General features: G+C 36.9%; 1 protein-coding gene across 2 annotated transcripts in view; it reads left to right on the forward strand.

Moving 5' to 3' along the window:
• LOC107671710 (dipeptidyl aminopeptidase-like protein 6) overlaps nt 1-11,807 on the forward strand; it is a 127,069-nt gene that overhangs the window by 48,031 nt on the left and 67,231 nt on the right. The window contains exon 1 of one of the 2 annotated variants that reach the window (XM_016464646.1): nt 5,729-5,888. The exons of the other annotated variant lie outside the window; for it this stretch is intronic. Within the exon in view, the coding sequence (XP_016320132.1) occupies nt 5,838-5,888 (51 nt within the window). The 5' untranslated portion in view covers nt 5,729-5,837. Of the gene's footprint in view, nt 1-5,728; nt 5,889-11,807 lie in introns of those variants that run through there. 2 annotated transcript variants of the gene reach the window in all.

Genomic DNA, 11,807 nt, shown 5'->3' on the forward strand with positions numbered 1-11,807 from the left:
CCCCCCCGATCCGCGGATTATCTGCAGCGCCCGCGGATATAACCGCCATCCGCGCATCACTAGTATGCACCATAGAGGTAGGCACCCATCAGAGGCCGCATTTTTATGATGTCATCATGTAGACTTCTTACAAAGTATTTTACAGTATTTTAAAACTACAAAAATACAAAACACTAAAGTATTTTGATACAAAATACGAAGCCATTTTCATCAACCCTATCAAATACAAATTACAAAATACTATTTTGTATTTGAAATACGTATTTGAAATACATGTATCATAAAGACTGCTTCTTATTCGTGACTGGCGTTTTGTTTTGTTTTGTCTCCGTGCTCTTCACTAATCATGCAACGCCAACGTATTACATCATCCGCCTGAACATATTCCGCGTACCACAGTCAGCGGAAGTGAGAAAAAAGTGTTTATTACGTTTGAAATATGGATATATATCTTACAAAAATGCATGGATTCGCTACAGGAGGCCTTTATTCACCCCCCGGAGCCGTGTGAGGGACGTTTTATTATGGATGCGCGCACTTTATTTCACGTCTTCTGAACTGTTGACAACCAACACCTGCTTACCCCCATTGTAAGGCTTGGAGGGGCCAGAACAATTTTTAATATAACTCCAATTGAATTCGTCTGAAAAAAGAAAGTCACATACACCTAGGAAGCTTTGATTTGGGTGAACTAACCCTTTAAGCCATGGCCTATGTGGGTGCTCTCTTGATAATGGTTTTCTGATCAGTTTTTGAAATCAAACAAAATGGAATATATAAGTCAGTGTTTAATCAAAATTATTTATTTTGATCACTTTTCAAATGTCAAATCTAGTGGTTGACCGATATTGGTTTTTTGATGGCCGATGCTGATATCTTAGAGAGCAGGGTGGCCGATGGCCGATATAAAGCCACTATATATATCAGCTTCATATCGGCCATATATATATGTGAGTGCATCAGACAAGACGACGAAGAAGAAGTGCTGCTGCAGTTAGTGCATCAAAGAAAACCAAGAAGAAGAGCCGCTGTGCTGTAGTGTCACATTTTAGGCATGTCTAGATTAGAACAATTCTTACAAGTATAACACGACGTAGCTGGGCGCTGCGGATAGACGCCGAACGGCGCCGCCGGTGTCATGTGAAAAATTATGTGTTTTTCGAACCACCAAGCATGAGAGCGTGTTCTAGTACACCCCCAAAACAAAATCAAGACTTTGTAAAAGAGCATAATAGGACCCCTTTAATTCATATATAATTAATTAGAAATTAATAATTTGATTTGATTTTGATCACAAAATTCCGCTTCCAACACATCGCCAAAAACATAAAAACTTATCGACCGATGCCGATATTTTAAAAATGCCAGATATCGGCCGACCACTAGTCAAATCAAAATGTTCAGAAAAGATTTTAATTTTATAGCTGGCATACTGTTTGTTTTGTGCAACAGTTTGAATGGCTTTTTTTACCCTGTCTGGCATCTGCTGCTAAAATCGTTATTTTTGTTTTCTTTTGCACAAAAAGTATTCTTCTAGCTTCATAAAATTATGGTTGATTTATTTTATGATCTCTTTATGAAAGTTCTGAAGCGTCAAGAGTTTTCTGGTAGTCTACACAAATACACAAGTTATACAAAGTTGTACTAAGTTTTATCAACTCAAAAATTATGAACTAACTTACTTGAGAAATTTGAGGCAATCAGTTTCCACAGGTTTAATAAATTCAACTTATTACATTTTACAGTGTAAAGCTTTGCAAATCAAATATAATACTGTACGCTTTACAGGGTTAAGGGTTTAACAACTCTTTCCTTTTTTCACATTGGTTCTATTCAGTAATTCTTAGGCAACTATGAAGAATTACTGTAACATATTCAGGCCATAACCTTATTTCAAATGAAAATGGTTTGGCAGTTCAGTGATGGCATTCAGTGAAATTTCAACAGAAGCCCGTGTTTTGTCCAATTAGAGCAGCATGTGAAATCCTTCTCTTAAGCCAGCAGCTTCCTTTCTACAATTTCTCTGAGGAAAAGCTGTGTGGAGCCATCAGCGTTTAGCACTGTTTAGCACTCTACACCGCAACAATTCATGCTTTGGCACCAATAAATGAGGTATTCCTAGATGAGTTCAGTATACACTATTGTCTTCGTTCCTCTTCTGGTTTGCAATTGCGCTTTTCAAAATAGCACATTGTTCCTGGTGTGATGCTACAATTGTTTGAGTGTTTGGTTTTTACCTTGGATGAAGGTTCGATACATTTTATTACAACAATAAATAATACATAATACATGTGTTTAAAAATTCAGCAGTAACTGCATTCAGCATGTGAGATTTACATAACAAGAATGTAAATTTGAATACAATATGATCCCCCAAATTTCAGTAAAATTAGTTAATGGTTATGTACTGTATGTATATACAGTACACTCTAAAAAATGCTGGGTTAAATATAACCCAGCGCTGGGTTAAAAAGGGACAAACCCAGCTATTGGGTTGTTTTGACCCAGCGGCTGGGTTCAAAACAAGCCAACCGCTGGGTCAAAAAAAAACAATAGCTGGGTTTGTCCCTTTTTAACCCAGCGCTGGGTTATATTTAACCAGGACTTGGCAGGGACTTGGTTCTATCCATCAGTTGTTGATTGGATCTTAAAGTAAAGTTCACCTGTTCTTCTGATGAACAAAGATGGTAGCCATTGACTTCCATGTGATGAGGGAAAAAAATTCTATGGAAGTCAATGGCTACCGTTAACTGTGTGGTTACCAACATTCTATAAAATATCTTATTTTGTGTTCAACGGAAGAAAGAACATCTTACAGGTTTGGAACGACATGAGGGTGAGTAAATGATGACAGAATTTTAATTTATGGGTGAACTATCCCTTTAAGATGTGGGCGTTGCATTAAAAAATTAATGTGAGCTTGCATGTCAATTTCTGCTTACGTTACTAGAAAGAAGTGTTTTCACCAAAAGATCAGGTTATGACTTTTTGATTAAACATTATGAAGTCAAAATAAATTGGTCGCTATAACACGCATTTAAAACAATTTTAATCTTGTGTTGATTTAAGCAATTATTATTGCTCATCGTCTTTCACATACTACTTCAAAAATAGTAACCAGTATACAGTATTTACTTTTCAATATGCTGCAGCTAGTTTCTGCTGTTAATATGAAATCTGTTGTTGTATTTGAATGAACGTGACTTCCATTGAGGCCTTGTTTCACCTTTTTCTCCTCTGCTTTTTAAATCAACCACTGAACAGGCAAAATATAGAGGACAGCTTTCTGCTTCCTCCATCTCATGCAGCCATGTGAAGTGTGCTGTGTAATCAACATGCTGGTAAATCTATTCACGGCTGAGTCTGAGTGTGACTAATGCAGCGTCTCTGTGCAATAGCTAAGAGCGTCAGAGACACGAGAAAGGCTGGAAGTAGATCAAAAAACAGATAATTGTGCCATTTCTTCCATTGTTTATGTTTGCTAATAAGGTGTTGCTCGCTTCGTGAAACCTCTCAAGACGAGACTGACGACATGAAGATGAATCCGTGCCAGTCTCAGCCCTCATCGCTTGACCTCGTGGCCTTGAGATGTTTATAGAGCTATCGCTGCACTGCTGCTTAAATTAGTGCTCAAGCTGTCCATTAGCATAGCGTTTCCACTGATACTGAAAGATGTGCTGTCCAGCTGGATACTTTTATTTGTGGTGATCAGATTCTAGGTCTTCTGAGCACAGATCAGACCGGGCTTTTTCAAACGGGTTTTCACTCTTGTATCATTTTCGTCTAGCAACAGCGCCTGTTGCTTTCGGATTTCTGTAGTGTCATTTCGAATTTTGCTTGTTTGGCATTTAAAACTCTTCAAAATAGAATGTCATTTATGTTGTATATTTGTATCTCTGTTGTAACACCCATCAATACTCTTTTCTATTTACAGCAGAATGATTAATTCATTAGTGTAACTTTTGTGCCATGCTTGTGAAATTACTAAAAGAAAAAGCAGTGTAGGTGGTGGAAATGATTGTTCAATTCCTGTCCGCGTCGCTAGCCAAGTTACAAAACCAGCATGGCAATTGGTGTTAGTTGCCATGACAGCATTTATTGTAAAGTGAGATGGTGAGAAAAGAAATGAATTATGCTTCTATTCAGGGGTATTAAGAAACAATTAAGCAACCAAAATAGTATACTAATTAGTACTATAGCAATTTATTTATGCCAGATCAATTCACATTTCTTGTTCGTTGCTCTCCTGACTGTGTGATCAAATATTGGGAGAAATTAGATCTGTTTTAAAGGAGTAGTTCACTCAAACATGAAAATTTGCTGATTGTTAACTCTCCCTCAGGCTATCCACGATGTATATAAGTTTGTTTCTTCATCAGATTTGGAGAAATGTAGCATTGCATACTTGCTCAGCAATGGATGCTCTGCAGTGAATGGGTGCCGTCAGAATGAGAGTCCAAACAGCTGATAAAAACATCACAATAATCCACAAGTAATCCACACCACTCCAGTCCATCAGTTAACATCCTGTGAAACGAAAAGCTGCATGTTTGTAAGAAACAAATTTATCATTAAGATGTTTTTAAAGGGGTGGTTGATTGCGATTTCACTTTTTTAACGTTAGTTAGTGTGTAATGTTGCTGTTTGAGCATAAACAATATCTGCAAAGTTACGAAGCTCTTCAAACTGAGTCCTCTATCCATAATACTGCTTTCTCCAATGAAAAAGTCATCACATCTAAATCAGGACAGAAATATGTAGATCAGGCACCGATTAGAAGTGAAAACACCCATTCACTGCAGAGGATCCATCGGTGAGCAAATGATGCAATGAAATGAACATCTTGGACGGCCTGATGGTGAGTGAGTACGTTTTTAGCATATTCCTTGAAGTTAAAATGCTGAAATTTCCATTACTATACAAGAGCAGAAAAACTCTCGCCTTTATTTTGACAGAACAGTCCAAGGAAAGACAGGATGCAGGAGAAGAGAGAGTGGAACAGGATCAGGAAAAGACTGAATTTGGCTCCAACCTGAGACCACTTTATTCTTTATTTATTATTATTATGAATCTATCTAACACAAAAACCTACATATTCTATACTAATTCTGTCAGAAAAAAAGATCTTGTTTGTTTGCTGCTGAATAATTTGATTACCAGTAAAACAATTTACATGAACCTTTCTGAAATTCTGGTGAACGCATTATTAACTCGAGCTGAGTTGCTCCTTGCACGCATCTGTCACCTTTCATATCTGAGTGTTGTTGGACAGTATTTATGTTCACAGGATGAAACTGTTTCATAACTCATCTCATCTTGGCAGAAGCCACTGACTTCAAAATCAGCATGCTCTTTATAAGTGATTCTGGGGAGAAAAATGGATGAATTCTGGATTACTAAATAAAATGAAACCAAAATAGTGAAATGATTTCAAATGAACCCTTATGTACACTTAAAGGTGATACCGTGATAAAAGACTATGAATAGCAACTGACTAATAACTTCATTTAATGTTAAGCATTTCAAAAATGATTGACATTTTTTTTTTTTTATTATTTTATAATACTTTATCTTGTAGGCCTACATTAAGACACATATGACAGGGACATAAAAACTACTGCATAACACGAATGTCAAGCTGTGGTTCTGCAGCTGCGCGATGCGCTCAGCTCGAGACAGATGCAGCGCGTGTCTCCAGTCTAAAAGAAAGCGCGTTTCGTCGCCCCCTCTCTCTCTCTCTTTCTCCTTCTCCATCACTGAATGGGTTTCAGTGAGAGTAACGCTTTTCATTCCGTCTGAAGAGCGCCTGCGCCAGTGTTTCTCTCCGCGTCCTCAGCATGACTTCAGCCGAGTCCAGCGCGCCGGGAAAAGCGTCTCAACAAGAACAGGTAGTGACATTAAAGTCCGAAAGATTTTTTATATATATAGTTCATGCATCATGTGTGTGGAGTATCGGACGCGCTTTTGCTCTCACTAGTGTCAGTTCTGGCCGCGTGTTGACTTGAGCTCGTTTTGACGGTTACTGTCGCTAAATTGCAGAACGGCACGTTTAATGAACATTTTAATGATTTTATTTTGCGTCACATTATTTTAGTTGTTTTCTTGCTACTTTAAAACAAAAGACCCAGCATAGTAATTAGTTGCAGTGTGGTAGTTATTGGCGTAATGGCTGCTGAAAATGAACTTTGCCATCACAGATATAAATTACATTTTAAAATATATTAAAACAGAAGACTGTTATTTTAAATTGTGATATTTTTTCACAATATTACAGTTTTTTTAATGTATTTTTTATTAAATACATGCAGCCTTGGTCAAGTCAAGTCACTTTAATGTATACAGCGCTTTATACAATACAGATCGTTTAAAAGCAGCTTTACAGTGATGATAAACAAGAAAATTGTGATTCAATGATGCAAACAAAATTAAGTTCTGCTGTAAAGCAGCTCCAAAAGACAATAGTAAACAAGTGAGCACAAGAGACTTCTTGGGGGGGAAAATAAATAATAATAATAATAATAATAAAATATTAAAAAAAAATCTTATTTATTCCAAACTTTTGACAGGTGTTGCATGTATCAGAAGTCTATTTGTTTTTAAAACTATAGACATGGCAAAATAATATATGTCTCAATCAGGAAAATACTGAATGATTTATTGTAGTATTTTTTGTGCTATATTAATATCACTTTTACCACTCACTCAGCCTTCATATATGGTGTTCTTCATGCATGTGGCTTTCATACACTATAAAATATCCTGCTGAATTTGTCAAAAACTCACAGGCGTTGAAAATTGGTGGCAGATTTTGGTGGCAGGTGTCATTATTGCATACCGGATTGCATTTTGCTAATGTAAATTCTACAGTTTATATAGTTTATTTCCTTAACCTAATTTGTAAAAGTAACACTCCTTCTGTTAGCAGTGTTCTTTTCTTCTGTACTTTTCTGCATTTTATTTCTGCTCTGTAGCTACTATGGTGCTATAGTTCATGCTTGAAACATGGAATTGGGTACTGCAAGTACAGTATTGTTGGCTCTTATGATGAACTGTGATAGTCCTCATTTGTAAGCCACTGGATAAAGGTGTCTGCTAAATTATTAAATGTAAGCATACCATTAAAAGTTCATCTAAACTGCTTTTCCATAAACACTGGAACAAACAGGGCTGCGTTTCTCGATAACGATTGATCTTAGAGCTTAAGAGCGTTTTCTACGAGTCATTTTACGATCGTTCGTTATTGTTTCACGTGCGTTTCCCAAAAATGCACTTAACACAATCGCACGTAGCCGTGCTTTAAGTGCTACTTAGGAGTCGCTATCCGTTTGTCAAGTGCTGAAATGTCACCTTATAGAATGACTCGTAATTGTGTAGTACACGCTGGTTTATTGAAATGTTAACCTAATGCTGAGTTCCAGACAACTCGGATATAATAACTATAATACAATATTATATAATATTTTACATAATAATAATATATATAGCTTAAAATCGCCATGCGCATTTTACTTTCACTTTCGAATTAGCAGCAGTTCGGCGTCAATTGCTTGAATGCAACAACAAAATACAACGTCAAACTCACTTTAGCGTATATATGAAACATAGAACTTTTATTATCAAAACAAATAAAAATACACCATGCTATAGGGCAGGCTATGCCTAATTGAAGTAAAAAAATAAGCTAGTATACTAAAAATGAATCAACATTATGCTGGGTTAAATCAACCCATTATGCTGGGTTAAATAAACAACCCAATTTGCTGGGTAAAATTAACCCAACATGTGTTCTGTCCTATATTCACCCAGCCCTTGGGTTAAAAATAATTGGGTTGTTTTTAACCCAGTGTTTTTTAGAGTGTAGAGTTAATTTATTAGAGATATATTTATATCACATATATTTATTTTGTTTATTTGATTTATTATTATTTATTATTATTATTTATTATTGTTCTTGACTACCTGAATATTTTATAGAGAACCTCATATTTTTATTAACATTAGATAAATGTGCACCTCAGGTGGCAGTCAAAACCTACACACAACAGATGGCCAGCGTAAACACCACTCTTCATTTCCCGATCCGCAGTTATTGTGTCACCAGAAGCAAAGCACTGAAACCTGCATTTCTCATCGTTCAAATCAATTAAGCCAAACTGCTGCATCTGTTGTGCTCTGATTACTTTCATGCTATTCATTAATCACACATTCGCCTGACCTTGTTGCATTCTTCTCCAAACATGACCTATCAAGCATGTGCTACTCTTGAGTCACTTAACTGAAGTCTACTGCAATTTTTAGAATATTTAGGGTTTTTTTTCCTAATAAAATTAAGACGCATGAAGAAATGGAGATATTTAAAGAGCGAATTCGTATTCACCCTCTCAAGCTGCTTTTCACACTTCAGCCCTAAGTAGGGCTCTCTGATGACAATGATTAGGGGTTAAGCAGTGGAAGAATTGCTTGTCTTAGAATAGATGCCTTTGATTCTGCTGAAAGGAGGGGCTATATTCGGAGTGGTGGCGGCGATAAAGTGGGTCTGATAGACGGGATTAATTGGGAATTGCGTTTGATGTTCAGAGCCCAGATGAAAAAGAACATCCCCCATGAAGTATAATTATGAGCAATCAGTTCAGGCTCAGCACTGACAGACGGGAGCATGGATTCCCGTCCACCTGCCCTTCAAAGTGCGCCTGTCTGAGCAATAACAGCTGCGTGTTGGGAATAGCTCAGATTCGGCAGGTCTTTGGATTGGGTTTATTATTTTAATAATGCTATACGATGATGACGTTCTAATCGAAGAACTTGCTCTCTGCTTTATTCTTAAGTGTGATCGAGGAGATTTGATAGAGGCACAGTCATAATTAATATTTAGGCTGTTTGCTTTCCAGGTGGATCTCATTTAAAGTTGTCTCCTTAATAACTTCTGCATCTTTGCGGTTGGATAAAAGCACTTATGACTTTCACGTCAAGGTGTGGGTTTACTGTATGCTTTTTTGTGTGGGAATTGCTGTTATATTAGATGTCTGTACTCTGCATATCTGCCCTTCTTTCTCTCTTTCATCCTGTTTAGAGGTGATGGATTTTAATATCTGTCAGAGATGCCTTATAATAAGTGTTACTCTGTTATGTGACAGTCCTTTCTCTTTCTTTCTCATGCTGGTGAATCTTACAAAAACATATTACATTTACCACCAAAATCAATAGGGAAATAAATATAACAATATTTTCCCCTTCCATCATTTCCTTTAAATTTTTTTTCATGAATCACATTTTTCTCAATGGTGATTAAATTCTTATTTCGTGGATTTGTATTACATACTGTACTGTTAAATACATTAAAGACAGAATAAATACTCTGACTGCTATTTCAGCTTCATAATAACATTTTTAACATGGTTTTTAAATGTGAGTGGTGTTTGCTAGTGTTGGGTCGAAGTCCACCTTATCGAGTCCAACCAACTGAGTTTGAGTGGGAGATGTTTCTTAATGTCTAAGGTGGTTGCAAGATGTTGATTATTGGCCCACTTCAAAAGAATCCACTGGTTCCTACTGTAGATATGGCTCAGGTCTCTCCTGTACATGTGTGTGATGTATTTTGAGTTTTTTCATCCACAAGATGAAAATCGTTGAAACTAATAGCACACCTCTGCTCAACAGGATTTGAAGTGTCATTCATATCCACATGTACAAATGAGTTTGTGCGTGTCACTAACTCTTACGACATATGGTAATGGTCACAGTAGCCTTATTTTCAGTTGAGCTATTTTTCTACCTCCCTCCATCACCTCTGAGACAAATCACAACATGTCTTCAGTGATACTGTTTCTGTTGCCGCTGGATGTAAATCATGGTTTTAGAAATGTGGTCAGTTCCTTTCTCTGCAGTGTAGCAGATTGCTTCATGACTCATATTACTCCACATCATAATTTCAGATCTGTTCTGTAGCTTTTTTGTAACAATTCTGTGTTGATTTTTGTTATTGCAGTGAGGAAAAAACATGGTTGGTTTAATAAAGGCTACACTCTAAAAAATGCTGGGTTAAATATAACCCAGCGCTGTTTTGAACCCAACCGCTGGGTCAAAACAACCCAATAGCTGGGGTTGTCCCTTTTTAACCCAGCGCTCGGTTATATTTAACCCAGCATTTTTTAGAGTGTAGTAAGTCCATCCAAATGAATGTTAAAACTAAAAAGGACCATATTTGACCAATAAAACAGTGATATTGTAAAATATTATTAAAATTCCAAAATAACTGTTTTCTATTTGAATGTATTTTAAAATGTAATTTATTCCTGTGATGCAAAGCTGAATTTTCAGCATCATTACTCCAGTCTTCAGTGTCACCTGATCAGAAATCATTCTAATATGCTGATTTGATGCTCAAGAAACGTTTATTATTATCAATGTTGAAAACAGTTGTGCTGCTTCATATTTTTGTGGAATTCATTATTTCATTTTTTTTTTCAGGTTTGTTTGATGAATAGAACGTTTTAAAAGAAGCATTTATTTGTAACTTGACAAATACAGAGTTCTGGCATGAAACTCTAGATGGCGCAGTCCGATAGGTCTAACTCAATCTGACCTAATGACATCATTATCACATGGCACAGCTGATTGGTTCTCTCCTGTATCGGTAGCCAATGAGCTCGCTGCTCAACATTCAAATATATGATTAGTGCTTGCAGTAGCAGTTGCAGCTTGCTTCAGAAACCCTCCACCTTCCCCAGCTCCACCTGTATAGATCTGCTACGAGGTGATTCATGTACGCTATATGGGGGTTATTTCATGTTTGTTATATTTGCAACAGCAATATTTCTTACATGCTCACAGCAACATGTTGTGGATGTATTGGCAGTAGCAAGTCTCGGGACAGCAGCAGCAGCATAGCAGATCTATTCCGCCAAGACCAAATACATTAACATTGTCATGTACATTACCATGCCAATCCCTCCGAGAGTTGTCATGACAGAAATGTCTTTATTGTCACTTTTGATAAATTTAATACATCTTTGATGACTAGAAGTTTATTTCTTCTCAAAAAAAAAAAGCTTAATGACCCCAGACTTTTCTATGGTATACTTTGTTTTATATTATTATTTTTTGCAGAACTGTTTAATCAGTCATCTTGATTGAGATGATTATTATGGGCCTGTTAAAGGTCTCTTTTATGCACCATTTAGCTGTTGTGCCAATCAACTCTCCTGTCTATTTCACAGCTGTGAAGTGCCCTTCACACACAGATGGCACTAAGTGCTTTCCTCCACAAATGCTGTTGCTGTCAGGATTGACACGATGGAAGATAAAAGGTGATCACGTTATTGCAGGCTAAATAAATGGTGTTGTCAGTGGAGAGCGCTGGAGATACTGTTTCTCGCTGATGTTTTTATAATAAAACGGAGTGCTTGCTGTCAGAACAGAGAAACAAATGATTATTATAACATCAAAAGCATTTATAAATTGTTGGAAAAGTGATATGCCATTATGGCATAACAATATGTCACTTGATGACCTCTGGGAAATGAAGTGAAACATGCCTGGCGGGTGTTGTGACAGAGATCGGCTGATGATTTCTGCATTCACATGAACTAATAAGAGCACTCAGATGTTTCGCTCGGTGATGAAGATGCCTGTTCTAGTGGAAGCTCTATATATGAGAAAGCTGTGCCGCTTTGCAACCCTCTACGCACACCTTGGCAATATAATCGCCATTGGCTAGTACATTTTTTAGTTTAGTCTGCAGACTGATATACTATTTTACACACACACACACACACACACACACACACACACACACACACACACACATA

Source organism: Sinocyclocheilus anshuiensis, unplaced genomic scaffold, assembly GCF_001515605.1.
Source record: "Sinocyclocheilus anshuiensis isolate Anshui unplaced genomic scaffold, SAMN03320099.WGS_v1.1 scaffold524, whole genome shotgun sequence".
Taxonomy (NCBI): domain Eukaryota; kingdom Metazoa; phylum Chordata; class Actinopteri; order Cypriniformes; family Cyprinidae; genus Sinocyclocheilus; species Sinocyclocheilus anshuiensis.